This window comes from Carassius gibelio, chromosome A14 (assembly GCF_023724105.1).
Source record: "Carassius gibelio isolate Cgi1373 ecotype wild population from Czech Republic chromosome A14, carGib1.2-hapl.c, whole genome shotgun sequence".
Taxonomy (NCBI): Eukaryota; Metazoa; Chordata; class Actinopteri; order Cypriniformes; family Cyprinidae; genus Carassius; species Carassius gibelio.
This window is the reverse complement of record NC_068384.1, coordinates 8,859,559-8,886,258: the sequence shown is the minus strand read 5'-3', so window position 1 is coordinate 8,886,258 and position 26,700 is coordinate 8,859,559. Positions and strand designations below refer to the sequence as shown.

The window sequence follows — 26,700 nt, the reverse complement described above, 5'->3', positions numbered from 1 at the left end:
ATCGGCTCTGGGTTCATGCACAAAAAGGCCTCTGCATTACTTTAGATTTCTGGATGACATATGGGGAGTGTGGTCTTACTCCATGGATGATTTTAAGGACTTTGCAGAACACTTGAATGCCCATCAGAGATCTATTACAATTAAATATACAATTGACCCCACAGAGGTCAACTTTCTAGATGTGGTGTCATATAAGGGACAGAAATTTGAAGAGACAGGACAGCTAGACTTTAGAGTGTATTTCAAAGAAACGGACACGCATTCCTTACTGCACAAACACAGCTTCCATCCTAAACATACATTTAAAGGGATAGTGAAATCTCAATTACTCAGATTTCACAGGATATGCACAGAACATTCCTGTTTTATGGAAGCAACCAAAATTCTGTTCAGGGCCCTGAGGGACAGAGGATACTCGAGGTCCTTCTTAAGAAGGGCTCTGAAGACTTTTCTCCTCCCCGGGACTCCAAGGGACCCTAAAGAGGGTGAAAAGAACAAAATTATTCCATTAGTGTCCAATTTCTCGCTAATGAGCAAACAATTAAACCGTGCAGCTAAGTCTAATTTTGAAAGGTTCTTTGAAAACACTCCCTTCTTGCAGAAACACAAACAAATAGCTGCCTATAGGAGAAATACAAATTTATCAGACGTTCTAGTAAATAGCAAACTCAGACCTATGGCACCACAGAAGAAAAAGTCACTCTGTAAATACTTTGATCAGAAAAAATGGGTATTCAATCGTTCAACAAAACAAGTCTTTCAGATCTCACAGCATCTCACTCCAGTAACAGAGAACTGTATTTATTTGATTTATTGTACAAAGTGTTCCAAACAATATGTAGGCCAGACAAAAAATGCTTTAAAGGTCCGAGTCTATCAGCACACACACAACATAAAAAATAAAATAGAGAAACGTAGACACGTAGTCCAGCACTTCCTCACCCACGGCCTTGAGGCCTTCAGGGTGACTGGACTTCAATCTGACCCATTCTGGTCGTTGTGTGATAGACTCAAATTTGAAAGATTATGGATCATGAGACTTGATACAAAATTCCCAAGAGGTCTTAATGAGACTTAGGAGATCTACCTGACCTTAACCCAAACCTAAACCTAACCAACTAACCATAACACAACCTAAACCTAACCAACCCACCATACCCAAAACCTAAAACCTACCAGACACCCCAGGATTCATACCTGGATTTTACAGACCCATCCTGCACAAACCTAAACTTAACCAGACCTAAACTGAATAGCCCTGGCCTCAATAGCCCTATGAACAGCCCTTAACAGTTGGCCTGCTGTGACCTCTTTTGGTCTGTATGTGATTTGGGGGTGACCAGTGGAGGGATGGACCGTGCACAACCCAGAGTGGGACCCTCAGGGTCCTATCCTGGGAAAACTCTCCTTTTTCCTAACCTAACCCTAACCCTAACCCTAACCCTAACTCTAACCGGTTTATTAACCCCCGGTACCGACGAATACCCGAAGCCCTTACCAACTCCATCCATCTGTGTCTCCCCACTGGGAGGCACCTTCCGTTTATCCGATCCAGACTCCCCTCTGAAAAGCACCTGACCATCCGGCAACGCCGTTCCCTGTAGTCACCTGACCCCCGTTCCCAAGGTTTCGCTTAACCTGGGCCCCGCTGGCCTTTCCTAGTCTCCCCAGAGCAAGCATCGGGAGAAATGTTTAAGACACATTATCAATAGCGTACCCCAGGATCCTCAGGTGTTTCGGTTCTTTAAACGCTAGACACCCTCCACCGGGGCGATCCGCCCAGGGTGATCAGACCTCGGCGTGTGTCTCAGTCAATTGGCTAATGCGACCTTGACCGGATCCGCAATGCCACTGTTGGGATCCCGGTAACTCTCGAACAACCACCCCCGGCTGCCTGAACCCACTTTACAAACCAAGGCAAGAAAATCCTGAACTGGACTCTTCCACTAGCCCTATCCCCCTCTACATCCTCCCTCCCCACACCTGGTGCAATCCGTGTACCGAGCAAAATGTATTCCTCCCCATAGAAGACTGGGCTCCAATTAAGGCCTGTTAGCCCCAGGCCACCTGCCCTGCGTGCTGTCCAAGTGGACCCAGGGAGGCTGGATACTCACCGTGCAAGTGACCCTTCGTTAACACCGCAAGGTATCCGGGTCACCTGATACAAAAGGCCCAATCCCGTCAGGCCGAGGGAGTGAGACTGGCGGATGCGCATTTCTGCACACCAAGCTTCTACCAGCCCACCCCTCCACAAAGTCCATACATTGTAAAACAGAAATAATCCTTACCAGGATAGTCGTTCCTCTCGAATTTTCCACCGTTGCTAGCCCTTGTACCTTTTCTGCACCTGCTTTTACATTACCCCGGTCACCTCGTTCGTGGTGACTCCCTAACCCGGGACAATAAAGATCCTCGCGAAACCACCTCCTTTCGCCCGACTCTCCCGTCATTTCGTTCTTTTTATCACCTTCGGACCCAACCACCAGCGGATCAACTGACCAGCCCCCCAAGAAAACCTGCACCGAGCGGGACTCGAACCCCGGTCCCCTCCACCAAAGGCCATCACTCTACCACCAAGCCATCCTGGCTTACACGAATCTTCTCCCAGCACCGCCTAGAGACCAATAACTTTTAGGGGTTGTTTCCTCCCCTATCTCTTACCCAGACTACAATTAGAGTGTCAATCACCCCCAGGGGTACCTCCTGTCCTCGCCTTTATCCAGGTTAAAATTAAGAAGACCTCCTACGAGGGTTAAGGTGTGGGTGAGTTCAGGACCAATCCCCGCCCTTCAATCTAGGGTTAGAGTGTGGGTCAGTTCAAAACCACCAGGGTTCAAATTAGAGTGCTGATCAGTTTAGGGCTATTTCCTGCCCACCATCCCATGAGGGTTAAGGTCAGGGTGGAGGTAAGTTCAGGGCTATCCCCGCCCATCATCCCATAAGGGTTAAGTTTAGGGTGGGGTTAAATTTAGGGCTATCCCCGCCCATCACCCTATGAGGGTTAAGTTTAGGGTGGGGTTAAGTTCAGGGCTATTCCTGCCCCTCATCCTATTAGGGTTAATGCCCCAGTCACCTCGCCCGTGGCGACTCCGCAACCCAAGACCATAAAGGTTACCATCAAACAACCGGTCCCTTCGCTCGATTCTGCCCGTATTGATACCACCTCGTTCTTTTTATCACCTTCGGACCCAACCACCAGCGGATCAACCGACCAGCCCCCCAAGAAAACCTGCACCGAGCGGGACTCGAACCCCGGTCCCCTACACCAAAGGCCATCACTCTACCACCAAGCCATCCTGGCTTACACGAATCCTCTCCCCACACCGCCTAAGGACTTTTTTTTTTTTTTTTTTTCTTCCCTGCCCTTTCTTTTTAATAATGTTTAGGGTTGTTCCTCCCCTATCTCTTACCAAGACTAAAATTAGAGTGTCAATCACCCCCAGGGCTACCTCCTGTCCTCCCCTTTCACCCAGGTTAAAGTTAAAAATGCCCTCCTACGAGGGTTAAAGTTAAAGTGTGGGTGAGTTCAGGACCAATTCCCGCCCCTCGATCTAGGGTTAGAGTGTGGGCTAGATCAGGGACGCCCCCCGCCATCCCCACCACCAGGGTTCAAATTAGAGTGCTGATTAGTTTTAGGGCTGTTCCCGCCCAGCATCGTACGAGGGCCCAGGTCAGCGCGGAGGCAGGCAGGCCCAGGGCTACTCCCCCCATCATACTATGAGGGTTAAGGTTAAGGTGGAGGTAAGAACAGGGCTGTCTCCTGCCCATCATCCTGTGGGGGTAAAGTTTAGGGTGGGGTTAAATTTAGGGCTATTCCTGCCCATCATCCTATGAGGGTTAAGGTTAGGGTGTGGGTGGATTCAGGGCTAACTCTCGCCTTACGTTCAACCGTTTAAGCTAAGTTCAGCTTGGGGCTAATTCACACCTCCCCTACCACGAGGTCCCACCTGTTTAAAATAACTGAGGGTTACATCTCTTATCAAGTTCCTTATTAACTGTATATAGGGAGCATCAGAACCCAGGATTGTCACAAAAATCAAATTTTGTTCTGTTGCCTGGAACATCATCGCATCCCTTGCCAATTTTTTATTTTTTCGTTTTTTTCCCCCCCGGGAAATTTTAATTTCACAATAACCAACAAAAAAAGTCCTTTCCTTGGACCAAAATTCTTAAATCAATATACACAAAACCAAGACACTCCATAAATCAAATCAAAACCCGAAGAAGGAAAAGAAAATTCTCTCTGACCAAGAATTCCACTTTCTAATCAGATGTGATATGGTCCAGCCAATGCCGGAACATGGCCGTCGCCGTTCGCTCCCTCCAATGAATCTTGTCCCCTTCAGTGTTGAACCTCTCCCTGGCTAGCAGTGGGATCCCCCGGCCCACTTCCTCGATGCACTTATTAATCATCTGCAGGTTCTCCACCTGCCTCCTCGGTAATCCCCGGTTAAAATTGATCTCCGGGATCATTCAAGGCCTGGGCCAGGTTCCCTCCCGGGTAACAATGCACCTCAACTCTATCGTCCTCCACGGGCACGAACCTTCCCACGTTCGAATCCCCCAGGATGACCACTGGCCTGCTGGGGGTCAAACTCCAATTAGACCGCCTACCCCCATGACGATCATGCCGTAGGTGCAAACTTAAACCCCCTGGCCCGGGGTTCCCGCCCCCCGCCCCCTGCTCCTTCGGGGCCTCGGGATCTTTTGGGGCTGCTGGCTCCTTCTCCTTTGCTGACTGACCTCCAGCCTTCGGTTCTGCTTGGTCCCCCGGACCAACCAGCCCCTGTTCCGGGGTCCAGAACCAATCCATCTCTTCTTGAATTTGCTCCCACTCCGCCTCATGATCCCTCAGTTCCTGCTCCCCTACAACCTGGACCTGCCTCTTTTCCGGGGTATCCTTCCTCCGCCTCCCCCTCGGAGGCTCCTCTACCGCTGCCACTACCTGCCCCTCCTCCCCTCTCACCCGGACCTTACAGGTCCTTGGCGATGTTCCGGGCTGCTCCTGCTGGCAATGCCCCTGCCGTGACCCTTCCCCTTCCTTCTCCCCTCCTGGTCCCCCTTCAATCCCCTTCCCCTCCATAATCCCCTCCACCTCCACTGTTGCCCTGGACAGGGTCAGTTCGCTCACCGTTTTTAAATCCTTACGGGCCCACCTCATGGCCACCTGCCATGCCTCCCTCCAACGCCTTCCTGAGGCCTCCTGCAACTCCCCCGTGGCCCCCTCCAGGGCATCCTGGTAATGGGCATGTAGGATGTCCACCCCCGTGTTGAACCAATTCTTGGCATTGCCAAAGATCAGCCACCTAGTGGTCATTGAGGGGAGAGCCGCGTGAACTCCCTCCACTAAACTGTTTGCCACCCTCTCCAGGGTCCTCGGCCCCCGCCTTTGCTCCTCCGCCGCCTGGACCATGTGAAAGTGGTGGAACGCTTTCAAAAATTTGCTCAGTGACTTGATCAATCGCCGGAACTCCAGATCCTCCGCCATGTCAAATAAACTCTCTACAATACAGAAAAAATCTATCCTGTCAACCGACCAAGAATCTCCAAGTCCTCCCCACATGCATCCCCAACATACACACCCAGCCCCCCCGGGAACTATATTATTTAAATCCGCAGACCAGGAGAGGATAGACCTGTCCGGGCCACGCCTCCCCCCTAGGGGCCTGTCCGGGCCCGGTCCGCTCCCCCTTCCTCCTCCCCCGGGGCTCAGGGCCCAAGGGGACGAGGCAGGGAGCAAAAAAAATTATTATTTTGTCCTCGACAAAGCACCCTACCTCCATGACCCTCCCTCCAATCACCCCCTGGATCCTTCCTTTCTTTCTCAAACCTCATAAGTAGTACCAGCTCCCTGGGTGCAGAGAGTGCAAGGCCCCTGACCAAGCCAACTCCGAACCGGCGAACCCGGCCCGAGCCCGGAGGCCCAGGACGAGTAATCCCGGCCCGGCATCACACCCCCTACCCGGTGAGCCCAGAAGAGCAGTGCAGTGGGGAGCCCGCACCCACCAGCCTGTGGATGTCCCGTATAGCACGTCCGATGGCTCTGGCGATAATCTTTTTTCTATAAAGCACAACAGTGACACCCTGACGGGATATACTGTGTACATATTACAACAGCTCCCCCCAATGGGGCGCACGTCCCTCAAAGGTTTGGAATAGGGAGCTGAGGAAAAAGGCACTGGCCGACGCTCGTTAGCTTATACCGGCTCCCTGTCCGAGGGAATTTTGTGGGCCCCCTAATAATTCAGAACCTGAGTTCCCACCCCCAACTGGGCGCATAAGTTTCCTGAGAAAAAGCCTAACCTGACCCTAGCCCGCGTCCTCCACAGACCTCCCGGTTCATCCACCCCTGTCCAACACTGCCCCGATGCTCTCCCCATCTCCAGCCCACTCAGATCCCATCTTGCAGACTGGACGACGGCTCGAGCCCATGGGACCCATCCGGCTTCACATGCCCCAGTTTATTAACCCCCGGTACCGACGAATACCCGAATCCCTTACCAACTCTATCCATCTGTGTCTCCCCACCGGGAGGCGCCTTCCGTTTATCCGATCCAGACTCCCCTCTGAAAAGCACCTGACCATCCGGCAACGCCGTTCCCCGTAGTCACCCGACCCCCGTTCCTAAGGTTTCGCTCAACTTGGGCCCCGTCGGCCTTTCCTAGTCTCCCCAGAGCAAGCATCGGGAGAAATGTTTAAGACACATTATCAATAGCGTACCCCAGGATCCTCAGGTGTTTCGGTTCTTTAAACGCTAGACACCCTCAACCGGGGCGACCCGCCCAGGGTGATCAGACCTCGGCGTGTGTCTCAGTCAATTGGCTAATGCGACCTTGACCGGATCTGCAATGCCACTGTTGGGATCCCGATAACTCTTGAACAACCACCCCCGGCTGCCTGAACCCACTTTACAAACCAAGGCAAGAAAATCCTGAACTGGACTCTTCCACTAGCCCTATCCCCCTCTACATCCTCCCTCCCCACACCTGGTGCAATCCGTGTACCGAGCAAAATGTATTCCTCCCCATAGAAGACTGGGCTCCAATTAAGGCCTGTTAGCCCCAGGCCACCTGCCCTGCGTGCTGTCCAAGTGGACCCAGGGAGGCTGGATACTCACCGTGCAAGTGACCCTTAGTTAACACCGCAAGGTATCCGGGTCACCTGAAAAAAAGGCTTGTCCGAAGCCCAATACCAAACTTAAAACATCCTGCTCATCCCTTTTTGGCCGAGAGCGTGAGACTGGCGGATGCACATTTCTGAACACCAAGCTTCTACCAGTCCACCCCTCTTCAAAGTTCATGCATTTTAGAACTGAACAGACATCATCCTTTCCGGGATAACCGTCAGATGTCACAAACCTTTGCCCAAGAGTCCCTTGTTTCTTTCATGCACCCCATACATTGTCCTAGTCACCTCATCCATGGTGACCACAGAAAAACGTTATAAAACAATAGAAAACACAACCCCTGCAATGATCAGGGCACGAACCTGTGCCCCCTCGTCCTAAGTCCATCACTCTACCACTGATCCAATCAGCCACATACAAAGCTGTTCCCTTATATGAAGGCTATTTCCTGCCCTTCATTCTATGAGGATTTGGATTAGAGTGTGAATCGGTTCAGGGCTAGTTTATGTCCTTTTATAAAACAATAGAAAACACAACCCTGCAATGATCGGGACACGAACCTGGGTCCCCCCCATGCAAAGTCCATTATGCTTCCACTGAGCCAACCAGAATTTAATCAAGGCTACTTCCTGCACGTTATTCTATGAGGGTTAGGATAAGAGTATGGATTAGGGCTAGGTTAGTGTTAAGTAAGGTTAGGTTAAGTTAGGGGTGAGGGTAAGGGTAGGGGGAGTGTTATGGGTAATTAAGGGTTAGCGTAAGGGTTAGGGTTAGGGGTATGGGGTAGGGGTAGTGAAGTGTTAGGGGTAGGGTTAGGATAGGATTAGGGTTAGGGTTACCATGTTGTCTTCAATAATAATTTATTAAAGATTAGTTGAGTAATATTAACATTAGTTCGCTAACATAAGCAAACTAATATTACCAACGGAACATTTAGGCGACAGGGATCAGAAAATAGGGTTTAATATATGAAAAATACACTTAAATCCCCCAAAAATGCAATTGGACCTGGAATACGCATTTTGATTTAGCTGTCAAGAAAACTTATTTTAAACATTAAATACAGCTGTTTATTAGTGAAATAATCATAATAAAACTATATAGTCTTGTCAGACATATTTGTAGATGCTCAAGATGAGTATAATCTTTAAAATTATTTAAATTACCATCATGTGAAACTCCTAGGATGGAGGCCTTTTAGAAGAGTGATGCCCTGCATTATTCTTCCCTGCTACCTCAAATCAGCTAGATTGAGGGAAATGTTCAAGACGACCTCTTCAGTAGTGTACCTAAGAATCATATCGTGCTTCGGCCTTTAAACACTATACACCCTCACATTGAGGCCAGCTCGCTTGTATGATCAACCCCAAGCGCGTGTCTTGTAATCAATTGTTAATCGAGCTTGACCAGATCTACAATTGCATGGTTGCGCTCTGTGTTGAGTTTTAATATTAATATGAATTTTCAATTTACACCAGTCATTAATAAAGAGGTTGATTAGATTCTATTGATAGGAATTTACCTGCTCTTATCATCTGATCGTGGTTGTATCTCTCTATTGGTGCTTTCATTTTGCTTGGCATGAAAGTATCCTATCCTACAGAAAAGCATTAAAAACTGCTAGATCCGATTACTTTTCTTCTCTTTTAGAAGAAAACAAACATGACCCCAGGTGTTTATTCAATACAGTGGCTAAATTAACGAATAATAAAGCCTCAACAAGTGTTGATATTTCCCAACATCACAGCAGTAATGACTTTATGAACTACTTTTTACTTCTAAAATCGATACTATTAGAGATAAAATTTTAACCATTCAGCCTTCAGCTATAGTAACATTTTAGACTCCTATAGCACTATGGAATCCCTGAGGAACAGTTCATCTCATTATCTTCTATAGAAGAGGAAGAATTGTATAAACTTGTTAAATCGTCTAACCCCCTTCCTCAAATCTTACCCTGGAGGTCCAATGCGCTGCAGAGTTTAGCTTCACCCCTGATAAAAGACACCTGCCTGAGATTTTCTAATGATCCTAAGGACATGATTGGCATTGATTAGCATGCTCAGGTGTGTTTAATTAGGGTTAGAGCTAAACTCTGCAGGAAAGTGGATCTCGAGGTCCAGATTTGAGGATCCCTGATCTAAACCAACAACATGCATGTTAGACCCTATACCAGGGATAGGCAACTCCGGTCCTGGAGGGCCACTATCCTGCAGAGTTTATATCCAACCCTAATTAAACACACCTGAACAAGGCAATCAGTGTTTTCGGGATTACTAGATAGATACAGGCAGGTGAGTTTTTATGAGAGCTGAAGCTAAATTCTGCAGGATAGTGGCCCTCCAGGACCAGAGTTGCCTATCCCTGCCTATACAATCTAAGCTCGTAAAAGAGGTGCTTCCAGAAGTCATAGATCCTCTTCCGACTATTTTTAATTCCTCATTGTCATTAGGATATGTCCCCAAAACTTTCAAACTGGCTGTTATTAAGCCTCTCATCAAAAAAACATAACCTGACCTCAAAGAACTAGTTAATTATAGACCGATCTCGAATCTCCCTTTTCTGTACAAGATACTAGAAAATGTAGTATCCTCACAATTATATTCCTTCTTAGACAAAATTGGTATCTGTGAGGATTTCCAGTCAGGATTTAGACCGTATCATAGTACTGAGACTGCTCGCCTTCGAGTTACAAAAGACCTGCTCTTATCATTTGATCGTGGGTGTATCTCTCTATTAGTTTTATTGGATCTTAGTGCTGCGTTTGACACAATTGACCACAACATTCTTTTGCATAGATTTGTTGGGATTAATGGAAGTGCATTAGCATGGTTTAAATCATACTTATATGACCGCCATCATTTCGTAGCAGTGAATGAAGAGGTATCATATCAATCACAAGTGCAGAATGGAGTACCTCAAGGCTCAGTACTAGGGCCGCTACTCTTCAGGCTTTATATGTTACCCTTGGGAGATATCATCAGGAAACATGGTGTTAGCTTTCACTGTTATGCTGATGATACTTCGCTCTATATTTCTTTGCGGCCCGCTGAAACACACCAATTTGAAAAAATGATGGAATGCATAGTCGATATAAAAAAAACGGATGACAAGTAATTTCTTCCTTCTAAATTCAGAAAAAACAGAGGTGTTAATTATAGGACCTAAAAACTCTGCATGTAATGACCAAAATGCAGCAGCAAGAGTTCTTACTAGAATGAGGAAGTATGACCATATCAGCCCGGTCCTGTCAACAGTGCACTGGCTCGCTATCAAACATCGTATAGATTTTAAAATATTGCTTATTACTTATAAAGCCCTGAATGCTTTAGCACCTCAGTATTTGAATGAGCTCTTCATTATAATCCTCCACATCTGCTGCATTCTCAAAAATCAGGCAATTTGATAATACCTAGAATATCAAAATCAACTGCGGGTGGCAGATCCTTTTCCTATCTGGCGCCTAAACTCTGGCGTAACCTACCGCACATTGTTCGGGTTAGGGTTAGCAACCTAGTTGGAAATGTTTAAAACCAATACATTTCAGCAAATGGAAAAAGACACTGTATTTTTAAAATAATTAAACACTGTTGTCATGGTTAAAAGTAGGCTACAAACTTAAAAGTACACACTTTTCAGGATTTGAGGGGGAAATAATACTGTATGTAGGTCAAAGCTACTTTTTTATGAACTAAAGCAACTCTCCAAAAAACATTAGCACATCTGGAAGAATGATTTTAATCATTCATTTTAGCATAATGCTACTGCTCGTTTTCGTAAAATAAAATAAAAATCACTTGTGTGCTTACACATACACACTTACATTACACACACTGAACATAAGGCTAAATAAATAAATAAAATATAATCAACATTTGAAATTAAATTCAAAATGATAAACTTCTCAACATTCAACAGTATTGTACATTCAATATAATACAAACATCATTATAGGAGGAAAAAAAAAAACAGTCAACAGATCAAACTAATGCTCCTTATGATTACAGAAACATGTTGATTCAGTCCAAATAGTTAGATTGTACAAGATCAGCTGAACACAGTCCGCAAACTAATCAGAGATAACTACAGAACCCACAGTAATGGTTTGTAAAAATGGACAAATGTAAAAAGCAAATGTTCTACAGGACGTTCATATGGGGCGGTGCGGATCTGCTGCTGGTGTCTGTGCTTGTTCAGGCAGGTGAGAGTTTGATCTACATTAAAGGCCACAAGATGAAGAGAGTGAAAAACAGACAGTAAGAAGGAGAAGAAATGGCACCACACAAGGTAGGAGTTTTGCAGCATCCGATTGGGCTCGTCCATTTAGCCTTTTCCTTTTATTGGTGGGCGTGTCCCGGAGCTCGTCACGGGGGCGAGATGACTCATCAACTGGGAGAGTGTTGCGAGGTGGAGAGAATGAGCCATAAGCCGGCCAATCATCACTGAACCGCTCACCTACTTCAGCTCCGACTCCAGAGCCACTGCCAGCCTCCACATCACCTAAACACACACACGTTTTATCACAGCTGTCATAGTGGGAACTCTGCATTCTCCTTTGATATTTGTATTACAATTTTAATAATGTGGGTAAATAACAAATAAATCTGATAACAGAAAGACACTCTCATTGCTGCTGATTCTTTAGGAATATTCCCACAGAAACAGATGTTAAAAGAAATTAGAAGGTTGTCACCAACCCAAAAACAGACCTGATTGAGAATTTAGAGAGAGAAAATGAGAGACTTATTCACAGAATACTTATCAGCAATTTAGGTAAACAAAAACCAAATGTGTGTTTGTTGTCAGTTTCACAGTAATTGAAATTTGATGAACAAAAATTAGCAATCAGAAAAAAAATCAAATCAACTCCACTCAAGAAGAGGGATCCCTCACCTGAATACTTACTTTTTGCTCTTTGGATTCCCCTTGTGCATGTTGAAAGATTGGACTGCCATTATGGTACTGACTCTCTGCCTGGTTTAATGACTCTGTCTGTAAGAACTTTCCCTAATAAACTGCTGCAAATGGATTCAATACTGCCTCAGCCTCCTCGTTACAAAACGGGATAATGAGTATTTGATAATTAGCAATTAACATCTGGATGGCAAATCTACACACATGCTGACATACAGTTGTTTTGGAATAAGCTGTATTTCTGGCTGGATTTACTATCATTAAGATACTATTATAGTTTTTATTAATACTTTGAATTAGTTTTTATTTAATTGTGTTCCTTTTCATTTAGTTTATGTCTGTAATTTTTCAGTTTTTTATATCTGTATAGGTTTTTAAAAAATTTTATTTCAGTTTTATTTTAAGTAACAGAATTTGTTTATGCATTGTGTTTATGTAAATTATGTCAGTTATGGGGAAATCATGGCCTAGTGGTTAGAGACTGGTTAGAGTCCCGGGCCGGCAATACCACGACTTAGGTGCCCTTGAGCAAGACACTGAACACCCAACTGCTCCCTGGGTGCTGCAGCATAAATGGCTGCCCACTGCTCCGGGTGTGTGTTCACAGTGTGTATGTGTGTGTGTACACTTTGGATGGGTTAAAATACAGAGCACGAATTCTGAGTATGGGTCACCACACTTGGTTGAATGTCACTTTCACTTATGTACAAAAATAAATAGTAAGCTCGAGCTGAATGTAAATGCGTTATGACATGTATTTTAATTATTATTGTAATATTTTTATTTATTGTTAATAAAGCTTTTGTACAAAAATATCTAACTAGTCAAACATTTAAAAAAAAATAATTTTAAACCTTTGTTTTAACTGCACAAAGACAAACAGCACTTTTACATATTCAAGGAAAATCAGATTTCTTGTGCACTAAAATATGATAGAAAACCCTACTGATTTACTGCGTTCATTGCATCATTTATGTGTAACTGTCTAAACTGCATGAGCACACTTCAGCTGAATGATATGGTTTACCCACTTTATCTTAACGTTGTTACTTTCTGAACAGACAGACATGGAGATAAAAGCATGGAAACACTCACTGTCGATGAGATCCATATCTCGTCCGTTCTGAGCATGTTTCAGTCGGTTTACAGCCACTCGCAGCTCCATGATTAACTGCCGTGTTTTGACATCTGGCCGGGTAACGTCCACCTCCATCTCTGGATTATTAATCTGATTCACCAAACCATCAGCAGTAACAGACGGCAGGTATCTACAAAACACACACGCATAAATTTGACTCGTCACACATACTTTAGCCTTCAGGAGTGTCAGAATCCAGTCTCCCACCTGCCGCGTGTCTGTCCGTTCCAGCAGCGATCCTCATTGGTCACGTCAGCTGTCTTGCGTTCATCATTACATATGGTGTGAGGCAGCGCTACCCAGAATCCTTTCATGGGCCGGAGACGCTCCTGCAGCTCCTCCACCTGATCACAGCCATCCATTAGTTATCATTATCAACACAACACTGGTCATCATTCAGTTCAGTGAAATCACCCATTAGAAAAATATCAATCAAATGAATATGTATGATTCAGCTTGATTAAAGTCAGTCTCCCAAGCCAGACCGAATCAAAGGTTGTTTGAATTGAAAGCAGATTAAACAGTCTCATTTTCTCTGCATTTGCCAGTTAGTGTGTGCAAAGTAAAAAAATGTTCTGATATCTGGAATTCGGGTAGGATCTAATCAAAATGTGTTTAATAAAAACATCTGTAATGCTACAATAAACCTTCAACAGATAAATATTTACACAAATGCCTGGATAATTAAGGGAGTTCATTTTATTAATATTTGAAAAGTTTAAGGGCCTTTTTTTTAATTCGTTTTCTTTTCCTTTTTTTTTTTTTTTTTTTTACAAACCCATGCATGGATGAAATTTCTTAGTTGGCCAAAATGTCATTATGATTTTTAGTCAGTGCCCTGCAGATTTTCCCAGTGGTTGGGTTGGGTTTTGCTAATGCATCTCACCAGTCGGTCCAGGTTTGTTCCTAATGCGGTGGTGGGTTTCTCCTCAGCGCTGTAAGTCCTGAAGGCTCTCTTGCCGTCTCTCTCTTTGGACGAGCGTTTATTTCTGGCTGGAGTTGGCCTAGGGATCCCACAGCCCTGAAAGACCTGAAACCAACACAAGCACACAAAAACAGCACTTTAGCTCATCCAGTCTCATGGAAAGATTAATACCTGTACGGCAGAAATGCTTCTACACACACAGCCCAGCTTCATTCAACATCAGTGCAACTCTCTTCTCAAGCTGGACATGCTTCAGCAAATAGGGCTGCAAATGATGACCTCTGTTGATTATTTCTTCAAATAATCAGATAAAAATAGATATGAAACAGTCACTTTGTCATGACCGGTGTATACACACCGTTATATTTAAATCCATTTATACTGTGTGTTGTTATCCCTCACAGTTTTTAGCAGTGCTGGGGGAAACACTTAACGCAAGTTAAGTCATCAGATTACAATTACATTAATTGTATATTTACAAGAAAATATGAGTTACCTTTTTAAATAAATAACACAATTATTTTGTTTTCCCGTTTCTTGACTGACAGCTCTCCTGTCTGGTGTTAAGAGAATCAGGAGTGAAGCAAGAGATGGAGAGCTTTCTTCAGCCTGAGCTTATTTCATTTCTCTTTTGGTGTGAAAGAGCCTACAGTTGCCAAAAATATAACTTTTGGGCTTTACTATAAAAAAAATTATAAACATTTTTATGAAGTAAAAATTTCCCCAATACTGGTTTTACTTTCATAAATTAACATTAAATGGTAATACATGTAGAATTTAAAACTATCCAACAACAAATATTTCAGCAGTTTTTATTCTTGTTTTACACTAATTGTGCTCCGGCTGTCTGAGATGCTTTCAGTCTAGTGAAACGAGAGTCACATGTTACATACAAATACTTGTGTGTACAATTTTGACAATTGCTGAAAATGTAATTTGTGCGCTGAAGAAAACATGCCTCAAGCGAACTTATGCATCTGTTTGAATACGTTCTGTGACTTTTCTACTTTTCTACTACCTAGGTGTGCTATTTGATAGCTTTCCTTAGAAAGCCACATTTGTAGCATTTGTAAAATTGCATTTTTCCATCTCAAAAATATATCTAAATTAAGGCCTATGCTCTCAATATCAAATGCAGAAATGTAAATCCATGCATTTATGACCTCAAGGTTAGATTATTGCAATGCTTTATTGGGTGGTTGTTCTGCACGCTTAGTAAACAAACTACAGCTAGTCCAAAATGCAGCAGCAAGAGTTCTTACTAGAACCAGGAAGTATGACCATATTAGCCCGGTCCTGTCCACACTGCACTGGCTCCCTATCAAACATCGTAAAGATTTTAAAATATTGCTTATTACTTATAAAGCGCAGAATGGTTTAACACCTCAGTATTTGAATGAGCTCCTTTTACATTATACTCCTCTATGTCCGCTACGTTCTCTCATCGGCCTCATTCAGGACGATGACGAGTCTGCTTACAGACAGGAGGTAAAAGAGCTGGCTGTCTGGTGCACTTTCAACAACCTGGAGCTTAACACGCTCAAAACATTGGAGATGAACGTGAACTTCAGGAGAAACCCCCCTGCACTCCCCCCACTCACCATCATGAACAGCACTGTGGCTGCAGTGGAGTCATTCAGGTTCCTGGGCACCTGAGGACCTCTCAGGACCTGAAGTGGGACATTCACATTGACTCCATCGTGAAAAAGGCCCATCAGAGGTTGTACTTCCTTCGCCAGCTGAGGAAGTTTAACCTGCCACAGGAGCTGCTGAAACAGTTCTACTCCACCATCATTGAATCCATCCTCTGCACTTCAGTAACTGTCTGGTTCAGCTCAGCTTCTAAATCTGACCACTGAAGACTACAGAGGGTAGTCCGGACTGCTGAGCGAATCATCGGTACAACCCTCCCTTCTATTCAAGAACTGTACTTATCCAGAGTGAGCAAAAGGGCTGTTAAAATCACTCTGGACCCCTCACATCCAGCACACTCCATCTCTGAACTGTTGCCATCTGGTCGACGCTACAGAGCACTGAGCACCAGAACGACCAGACACAAGAACAGTTTCTTCCCTCAGGCAATCCATCTTATGAACTGCTGATAATAACTGCGAACACACTACACTTTATATTTATATACACATACACTTATTTATCTAACACACATACTTAGTATACACTTAAATTTTGCACATAATATACATGTACATACATAACTGCATTTTGTAATATACCTGCCTACAATTGTCAATTTGTATATTGTCATTCACTATCTACTTATTTGTATTTTTTATTCTTTTATTATGGGTTTTATGTTCTGTCGCTGTCATTCTGTTGCACTGCAGAGCTTCTATCACAAAAACAAATTCCTCGTATGTGTAAACATACCTGGCAATAAAGCTCATTCTGATAAAGCTCATTCTGAAAACTCAGGCAATTTGATAATACCTAGAATATCCAAATCAACTGCGGGCGGCAGATCCTTTTCCTATTTGGCCCCTAAACTCTGTAATAACCTACCTAACATTGTTCGGGAGGCAGTCACACTCTCTCAGTTTAAATCTAGATTAAAGACCCATCTCTTTAACCTGGCATACACATAACATACTAATATGCTTTCAATATCCAAATCCATTACAGGATTTTTAGGCTGCATTAATTAGGTAAACCGGAACCGGGAACACTTCCCATGACACCCGATGTACTTGCTACATCATTAGAAGAATGGCATCTACGCTAATATTAGTCTGTTTCTCTCTTATTCCGAGGTCACCGTGGCCACCAGATCCAGTCTGTATCCAGATCAGAGGGTCACTGCAGTCGCCTGGATCCAGTACGTATCCACACCAGATGGTGGATCAGCACCTAGAAAGGACCTCTACATCCCTGAAAGACAGCGGAGACCAGGACAACTAGAGCCCAGATACAGATCCCCTGTAAAGACCTTGTCTCAGAGGAGCACCAGGACAAGACCACAGGAAACAGATGATTCTTCTGCACAATCTGACTTTGCTGCAGTCTGGAATTGAACTACTGGTTTCGTCTGGTCAGAGGAGAACTGACCCCCAACTGAGCCTGGTTTCTCCCAAGGTTTTTTCTCCATTCTGTCACCGATGGAGTTTCGGTTCCTTGCCGCTGTCGCCTCTGGCTTCCTTAGTTTGGTGACACTTCACCTACAGCGATATCGTTGACTTGATTGCAAATAAATGCAGACACTATATGAATTCAATGATGAACTGCCTTTAAATATCATTTTGCATTATTGACACACTGTTTTCCTAATGAATGTTGTTCAGTTGCTTTGACGCAATGTATTTTGTTTAAAGCACTATATAAATAAAGGTGACTTGACTTAAGCTGTTCTCCCATTTTGTTTAAATTGATCACACGTCACTGTGTGTCTGGGCATGTTCTGAATGTTTTACCTTTGCAGAAATTGTAATGCTGTTCTCCTGCATGTACATGATTCCTTCAGACACCTTCACTGCGATGGAGTCTGCGGCCAACTCGAAATGAAATGGCCCACCAAGTTTCTCCACCACTGCCATCAGCGCGTCTGTGGGTTAATCAGATTCACACTTAAAAACTGACATCATACTTCACTTCCACACATAAAGGAACGCGCTGTTCTCTCATGATAATTGGTTCTTCTTTCTCACCAATAAAGTTGTTCCATTCAGAGTCTAATTCAACCTGATTGGCCAGGCAGCCCTTCATGACGTTCAGGCACAGCGAATGACAGGGCTTGAGGGAAGGAAGTCCACGACACAGTGGACAAAACCACTGCCGCATTAATGCCCGAATACACTCTGATCTTACCATCAACTAGAGACACACACACACACAAAAAAAATAAGAAGAGCTCAATTAACCAACATAACACGGCATAACACGTCCAAGAGAATATACAAACATCATCACATCCAAAATCATTTATCCATTTTATTTGATGGGATGAGCTTATTATTTTTATAGGTGCCCTGCATCGGTTTCTCTTAATGGGTTTATAATAGTCCTGGAGGGATGCTGTCCTGTAGAGTTCAGCTCCAACACCAATGAAACTCAACTGAAACAGCTAATCAAAGTTCTTACTAGACATGCTAGAAACTTCCTGTCAGGTGTGTTGAGGCAGCTGTAGCTGAACTCTGCAGGACACCGGGTCTCCAGGACCCCTGGTTTAGAATGATTGGAATTGACATTTTGTGTGTAAATATTAAATAAATTGCTCATTACTTAGTCAAGTCAATTCACACTTTATAAAAATAAATCATCAACAAGTGATGAAATTTCCCAACATCACAGCAGTAATGACTTTATGAATTACTTTACTGCTAAAATCGATACTATTAGAGATAAAATTGCAACCATTCAGCCGTCAGCTACAGTATCACATCAGACAGTGCACTATAGACCCCCTGAGGAACAGTTCCACTCATTCTCTACTATAGGAGAGGAAGAATTGTATAAACTTGTTAAATCATCTAAACCAACTACATGTATGTTAGACCCTATACCATCTAAGCTCCTAAAAGAGGTGCTTCCAGAAGTCATAGGTCCTCTTCTGACTATTATTAATTCCTCATTGTCATTAGGATATGTCCCCAAAACCTTCAAACTGACTGTTATTAAGCCTCTCATCAAAAAAACACAACTTGACAACAAATAACTCCATTCTGTCACTGATGGAGTTTTGGTTTCTTGCCGCTGTCTCTTATGGCTGGTTTAGTTGGGGACACTTCATTTACAACGATATCGTTGAATTGATTAAAAATGATTGCACGGATACTATTTAAATTGAACTGAGCTGAATGATGAGATCAATGAGTTCAATGATGAACTGCCTTTAACTGTCATCTTGCATTATTGACACACGGTTTTACTAATTAATGTTGTTCTGTTGCTTTGAGACCATCTTTTTTGTTTAAAGCGCTATATAAATAAAGGTGGCTTGACTTGATGTCTATAGCATTTATACAGTAGCAGCTTCATAGAGATCAGCAGGAATTTAAATAAATCATGGAAACTCAATTCAGTTCAAGAGCAAACTTTTTTCCTGGTGGAAAAAGTATTTTTCAAATCTCTCTTGCAAAACGTTTGCTCTCTCAAACTATATGAGCTACTCCACTGTGAACGAACAGAGCTGTATTAAACACTGCAGGCTGTGAAGTAAACAGGAATTATTTGTCCAAATTCAACTGATTTTGGAAAAAATGTGAAAAATGTGAAAAAAAAGATGTCCTCCCACCCCATATTATTTCCACCATCAATGTCCCTTTAGGAAAAACTCCCTACAAATGAACATCAAAAATAATACCAATTGTTGTCATGCTAATAAAATGCCTGAAAAGTGAGTGTGAACGAGACCCGGTCTGTTACCTGTTACTGAAACTCACTTGCCCAGTGACCACTAACCAGTTTCTGACTGGCTCTGCTTTCACATAAAAACAAAATACAATTTTTTTTTTTTTTTTTTTGTCAAACCAGTCAAAATCAGAGCAGTTCTCCACTTGAATCAAACAAAATCGAATGGCTCTGTCATGGTGTTGTGTTGTTGCAGTTGTGAGAAGCAGTTTGAGCACTGCTCAGATCTTTTGTGATTAGTTATTTTATTTATTAGTTTGCTATTAACACAGAAGTAGTGAGTCACATTTATGCACCTTTGTTGCCTTGTTCACTATGTCTCTTCCAGCAGCCAAACTCTGAACCAACGACCGTGCGGCTGTTAGCGCTCGTGACACCTGCCAATCACAACAAAGAGAGATGTTGATGATTGCAGTAATGATGAGACACAAAGCATAAATTTTTCATTACTGCTTTAATTCGATGACAATAATGATTTCACCTCATAAAAATGTTAATGAAACAGAGGAACATTTACTTTGGAATAATTTTCAGAGTGATTTTTTATATTTGACTAAAGCTGAATATGAACATTGCTGCCTTTTGTAGAACTGCTCACAGCTGACCTACACTCACTTCAAAATTTGACAAAATGATTAAGCATAGAACCATTGACAGCCAATTAGGAACTATCCAGCTTTAAAAAGCTTGACCATTTAAAGTGGTGGACAACACAATTATTGTAATAAACAGAATGATATGGATGTTAATAAAGTTATCATTATAGTTATTCATTTGGTATCAACAGGTATCAACATCTTACAGTTGAAAGGGATGTTTTCCAATCCCTTCCTCTTTTATTATAAAATTAATATGTTATAATAGTTTTCTTAAAAGTGTATCTGTTCTAGTAATCATGTTTCAGGCAATGTCTAGATTTGGATTCTGAGTCAGAAATACAGTAAAGGTGTTTACTCATTTATTCTGGCTTTCAGATAATAAATATGTATTTGTATTGTAGGAATTAATTTAAATCTGTATATAATCAAATGTTATATTTTATACAAAAAAGGAGTAATCAGTTAGTACTTTGTTCTTATATATTTTGTTATACGGTTCTCCAATTATACCCATATGAGACACGTGAAGACCAGTGCAGTACATGCATCCACTAACTTCAACTCCAATGACATATGCTTAATGTAATGATTATTTACATAGTAATTAAGATAGTTTATAGCAACATTAATGGTTTATGGTTTCTCTCAAGATTTTTTTCTCCATTTCTGTCATCGATGGAGCTTTGGTTTCTTTGGCTTGTTTAGTTGGGGACACTTGACTGATTGCACAGACACTATTGAAGAGAGTTGAACTGGATGATCACTGAATCATCAATGAACTGTCCTTAACTGAAAAATGACTCTTTGTTATTATCTTCTTGAATTATTGACTCTGTAAAGCTACTATGTCACAATCAGTATTGTATAAAGAGCTTTACAAATAAAAATGACTTAAGTTGACTTCTGATAGTTGCTTACAAATGGAACTTTGTGTCACCAAGATACAGTCTTTAAAGGGTTAGCTCACCCAAAAATGACAATTTTGTCTTTACTCACCCTCATGTATATTCAAACATATAAGACATTTACATTTAACATTTAATCACTTGGCAAATGCTTTTATCCAAAGTGACTTATAAACGAGAACAATAGAAGCAATCAGAAAAACGAGAGAACAACAACAGTATACAAGTGCCATGACAAGTCTTAGTTATAGTAGCGCAGTACACATAGCTGTTTTTTTAAGAATAAACTAGAATAGAATAGGAAATTATTAGTTTTTTGAAAATGATTAAAGGCTCGAATTGAGGTTTGGGAGGTCATTCCACCAGCTGTGCACAGTCCAGGAAAAGGTCAGTGAGAGTGATTTTGAACCTCTTTGGGATGGCACCACAAGGCGTCGTTCTCTCGCAGAACGTAAACTTCTGGAGGGCACATAAGATTGAACTAGTGAGTTTAGGTATGTTGATGCCGTGCCAGTAGTCGTCTTGTAGGCAAGCATCAGTACCTTGAATTTGATGCGAGCGGCAACTGATAACCAGTCTAACCTGATGAGGAGAGGGAGAGGAGTAACGGGAGCTATTTTTAACTCATTGAAGAACATGCATTCTGGATCAGTTGCAGAGGCTTGATAGTACATGTAGGAAGGCCCGCCAGGAAAGCAGTCCAGTCTGGAGAGAACAAGAGCTTGGCTTGAAGTAGTGTGGCTTGCTCTGACAGGAAGGGTCTAATCTTCCTACTGTTGTTTAAAGCAAATCTGCAGGACTGGGTCGTATTAGCACTATGGTCTGTGAAGCTTAACTAATCATCAAGGACAACTCCTAGGTTTCTGGCTGTCCTAGAAGTAATTATCATTGATGAACCCAGCTATACAGAACAACTGTGATTAAACAATGGGTTTGCTGTAACTACAAGCAGTTCTGTCTTTGTAAGGTTGAGCTGAAGGTTATGGTCCTTCATCCAGCTAGAAATGTCTCTCAGACAAGCTGCAATGCGAGCAGCTACCGTTGAATCATCCGGTTGGAATGAGAAGTAGAATTGAATGTCATCCGCATAGCAGTGAAATGACAAGCCATGCTTCTGAATGAGGTTCCTAATGATGTCATGTAGATGGAGAAGAGAAATGGTCCAAGCACTGAGCCTTGAGGAATCCCAGTAGCAAGAAATTGTGACTTAGAAATATCACCCCTCCAAGACACCCTGAAGGATCTATCTGAGAGGTAGGACTTAACCCACAGGAGTGCGGTTCCAGAGATGCCCATATTTCTGAGGGTGGATAGTAGAAGCTGGTGATTAACTGTGTCAAAAGCAGCAGACAGATCCAGCAAGAGGAGTACTAAGAATTTTGAAGGTCTTCAGTAAACAAGAGCAAGGAAGTCTCGGATGAGTGTCTGCTTTTGAAGCCAGATTGGTTCCTCTCAAGGAGGTTGTTCTGTGCAAGAAACATAGAGAGCTGTTTGAACACAACTCGCTCAAGTGTCTTTGCAATGAATGGATGAAGGAATACCAGTCTGTAGTTTTCTAAAAGTGTTGGATCTAGAGAGGGTTTCTTAAGCAGTGGGCTTGTCCGAGCCTGCTTAAATGCTGTGGGAAATGTACCAATGTGAGGAGAGGTGTTGATAATGTTTGTAAGAGAAGGTATGACTGAAGAAGAAATGGCCTGGAGGAGGTGAGTAAGACCTTCATTCATTTTATGAACACAAATTAAGATATTTTTGATGAAATCCAAGAGCTTTCTGACCCTTCATGAGGGTGAGTAATTAATGACAGATTTGTAATGTTAATTTGTTAAATCACAACCTGTAGAAAAGACATCAATATGACCATAAGTGCTAGTGTGTCTGTAATCGAAGTTAGTTGTATCCTGTATCCTTACTCATTTTTTAAAGCTTTGAAAGTGTGGAGAACTCTTTCTTCAGTAAACTCTGTCAACTGACTGAACAAAATTTGACCCCTGGTTGTCATTTAGCATATCAGTGTCTATCTGTGGGATTTAACTGTAATTCCTCTACAAAGTCAGCTTGAGATCCTTGACTTTTTCACTTTCCAGTGTCATCAGAATCCAACAGAATTTCATATTTTGGAATAAGAAGAACAAAAACATGTGATTTCATGATTAGATAATGTATCGTCATTTGCTCTCTGAATAAGAAATTTATAAGAATATATATATATATATATATATTGTTTTTTTTTTTTACACATTTCTTTGTCTTGGTCATACAATGAAAAACACACACGCATGTAATAAGTTACCTGAATGTACAGTTTATGTGGAACATCTCCAAATGGCCGTAGTTGCTCTGCGTGTTTGCTGACACACTCCAGATAGTCCTCGCTGAACTGATACTGAGGGTTAATCAGAGCGAACACACGCTCAACTAGTCCTGCCCAGAAATCAGAGAGCACCTCGGCCAGACTCACTCTGCCCCCTGCACACACACACAAATACACACTTCAGCAGTTTGTCCAGAATCACACAGGTGCCACTCCACAAACACACTGACCTGTGTAGAAGCGCCGCAGGTCTGAGAACAGCTGTTTGAAGATAAGAGCGTTCTGCGTGTACAGATGACCGTAAGTCTGCGTGAACATCTGATTCATGGATTTCTCTGCCACATCCATCATCTCCTGGAAAAACTCTGACAGTACAGGGATAGAAGCCAGATAAAAAGATCATTATCATTCGTTCACAAAACGATGTAGCCACCATGGCCTTGACCAGTGAAATTAAAGCATCTGCAAATGCTGATTTGAGATGTTAACAGATGAAATATATTTATTTTCACATTTTTGTAAAAATTATTTTATTGTGTTTTTTGTTCTGTCATCGTCATTCTGTTACACTGCAGAGCTTGTCATGAAAACAAATTCCTTGTATGTGTAAGCATACCTGGCAATAAAGCTCATTCTGATTCTGAAAGACTTCCTGAAAATAGCTCCTGCACCACAAGCTGTGACCACCTCAGATCTCGTGAAGGTAGGAGTGATGGTAGGAGCTTTAAGTGCAAATAGAATTCCAGTTCCTAAACCATCAGTATTCAGCGGGCATCCATTGGAGTACAGTGACTGGAAACTTTTCTTAGAAACACTGATTGGCCAGAAGAACATTCAAGATAAAGAGAAGATCTACTACCTCTGTAGTAGGGCTGGGATAAACGATTATTTTTTAAATGATTAATCTAGCAATTGTTTTTTCGATGCATCGATTAATCTAACGATTAATTTTTTCAGACCGATTCTATTTCGATTATCTCCCCATTAATTGTTAAAACTAACAATTTATACATGTTGATTTACATATCTGAATGAAAAAAACATGAATTCCTTAACATTATGTGTTTATTGCTCTTAAAATTACAAAATAAAAGACTGACTAAGAATGCATTACTTTGCACTTGTATAGAGATTCAATAAAACATTGAAGCCTTGAAAACACATAGCTTTCTTTCACAAAAGTTCTTCTTTCAGATGAAAATAACAACAACTTGATGTCTAGCATTCAATAAAAAAGATCACCCAAAATACTTGTTTAGAGCAATTGAAAGAATACAGTAACCAATGTAAATTTGAGAGCTTTAAGCTAATACGGAGAGTGCTTTTCCAAAAAAAAAAAAAAAAAAAATTAAAATTAACAGTAGGAGCCAGCAGCCTGTCATGGAGAAAAAAAAATCTCCGAATGCTCCACATGAAACTTTGGCGTTCCGCCCTTTTTCTATCGTGTCTTATGATTTTGGTTAACCTGTTAGCCTGTACCAGAACGCACGAGGGAGGGAGGGAGGGAGGGAGAGACACAGCAGAGACACAGCAAGACAGCAAGACAGCAAGACAGCGCCCATGTAGTTTGAAGAATGAGAGTGCGCGAGCGCGTGTGAAACTTTGGTGTTTCGCCCTTTTTCTATCGTGTTTAATGATTTTGATTAATATGCACAAGGGAGAGAGAGCAAGAAGCGCTCGTGTTGTTTGAAGACTGTGAGTGCGCGCACAGCCGGGGCTCTCTCTCGTACGCGCCCTGTCAGGTGCAGCAGTCATTCTATTCTACATCACTCACCGATCAAATAAGGCTTTGACAGCCGCCAAAAAAAAAAGATCAATGCAGAAAAAACCCTGGATTGGTTATATAACGTTGGACATATTGTTGATCCGGCCATCGCGTATATTTAGCGCACATGAGGTAAATGTTTTGTAAACGTTTTTTAGAGAAATGAAAACAGGTCGACGAATCGATGCGCATATTTTGCGTCTATGTATTTTTCGTTGTCCCAGCCCTACTCTGTAGATATGCAAGTGGCCAAGTTAAGAAAGCACTCAATGGATATTTCTTACTTGAAACTCATTCTGCTTTTGCTGCTGCATGGGAAATTTTAGAGGAAACATATGGGAATCCATTCACAATTGCAAAATCATAGAGATAGAGGGCTCTAGAGATAGTTTTGAGCTCAGGTAATTTTTTGTATTTCTTCATAGTTGTGAGATTGCCATGGTTTACATCAAGGCATTGGAAAATTTTGAATGATTGTAATTAGAACAGTAAGATTCTTTCAAAGTTACAGGAATGGTGAGATGGAATCGTGAGGTTATTGAAATGCACAAGGAGACTAACCAATTTCCCTCCTTCAGCCAGTTTGTCAAGTTTTTGACCAGAGTGGTGAAAATCACCTGCAATCCTGTTACATCCTTTCAAGCACTTAAACTAGGTTAGGTTGAAAATCCAAAGTTTCAAAAAAGATGAGATAGCACCTCTCCAGGATTATGAAGTAGGTGTGCTCATCGGATATAACTGTTCATAAGCTGTCCTTCCAAGAGAAGTAGTTTTGGTCAAGACCATGAGGCAACTGAGCCTGGTTTCTCCCAAGGTTTTTTTCTCCATTCTTTATATAAATAAAGGTGACTTGACTTGACTTATGCCAACGTACTGACCTTGGATGGAACATTGTTGGTGACGGGAATCCTTATATAGACTCTGGCTACGCTATTGGAACCAGCAATCGCATAGTGGTTAAGCAAGTGACACCAAGTATGGATTCTACGGTCAACCTTAAAACTCAAGTACACTATGTGAGTCGAATTAAAGTAGAATAAATTGGTCTTTCAGATAGTAGTAATAGTAATAATAGTCATTGAATCAGACTTTTCTGAAAGAGCTGGAAAAAACTGATCCTGTGCCCCAAGAAGATCTCAGGTTCTTGTTGATGTTGAGAGAAAATTTCACACGAAAGAGCAAAGGTCATTATGAAATGCCATTACCATTCAAAAAGAGTAAGTAAAGTGAGGTAAATTTCATTTATATACAGTCATGCCCACAAATATTGGCACCCTTGGCAAATATGATCAAAAAAGGCTGTGAAAATTCATCTGCATTGTTAATCCTTTTGATTTTTTATTGAAAAAATTCACAAGAATGTATCCTTTCATTGGATAATAAGAATTTAAAACGGAGGGGAAATATCATTATGAAATTAATGTTTTTCTAAAATACTCATTGGACACAATTATTGGCACCCCTAGAAATTCTTATGAGTAAAATATATCTGAAGTATATTCCCATTCATATTCACAATTTTGAGCACTCCAGCATGATTATAAACACAAAATTATCCAGCCATTGCTTCCTGTTTCACAGAAATATAAAGGGGAGGGAAAACAAAGCCCAAATGCCCTTAATCATCCATCACAATAAAAAAAAAAAACAAAGAAT

General features: G+C 42.1%; 1 protein-coding gene across 2 annotated transcripts in view; it reads right to left on the bottom strand.

Moving 5' to 3' along the window:
• Nucleotides 1-10,848: 10,848 nt before the first annotated feature.
• gpc2 (glypican 2) overlaps nucleotides 10,849-26,700 on the bottom strand; it is a 23,281-nt gene continuing 7,429 nt past the window's right edge. For both annotated transcript variants that reach the window (XM_052615048.1, XM_052615047.1), the window contains exons 4-12: nucleotides 23,510-23,644; nucleotides 23,259-23,434; nucleotides 19,761-19,841; nucleotides 17,763-17,928; nucleotides 17,529-17,659; nucleotides 14,065-14,208; nucleotides 13,386-13,522; nucleotides 13,136-13,308; nucleotides 10,849-11,626 (exon numbers count right to left, since the gene is read on the bottom strand). In XM_052615048.1, the coding sequence (XP_052471008.1) occupies nucleotides 11,346-11,626; nucleotides 13,136-13,308; nucleotides 13,386-13,522; nucleotides 14,065-14,208; nucleotides 17,529-17,659; nucleotides 17,763-17,928; nucleotides 19,761-19,841; nucleotides 23,259-23,434; nucleotides 23,510-23,644 (1,424 nt within the window). In that variant the 3' untranslated portion in view covers nucleotides 10,849-11,345. The remainder of the gene's footprint in view (nucleotides 11,627-13,135; nucleotides 13,309-13,385; nucleotides 13,523-14,064; nucleotides 14,209-17,528; nucleotides 17,660-17,762; nucleotides 17,929-19,760; nucleotides 19,842-23,258; nucleotides 23,435-23,509; nucleotides 23,645-26,700) is intronic.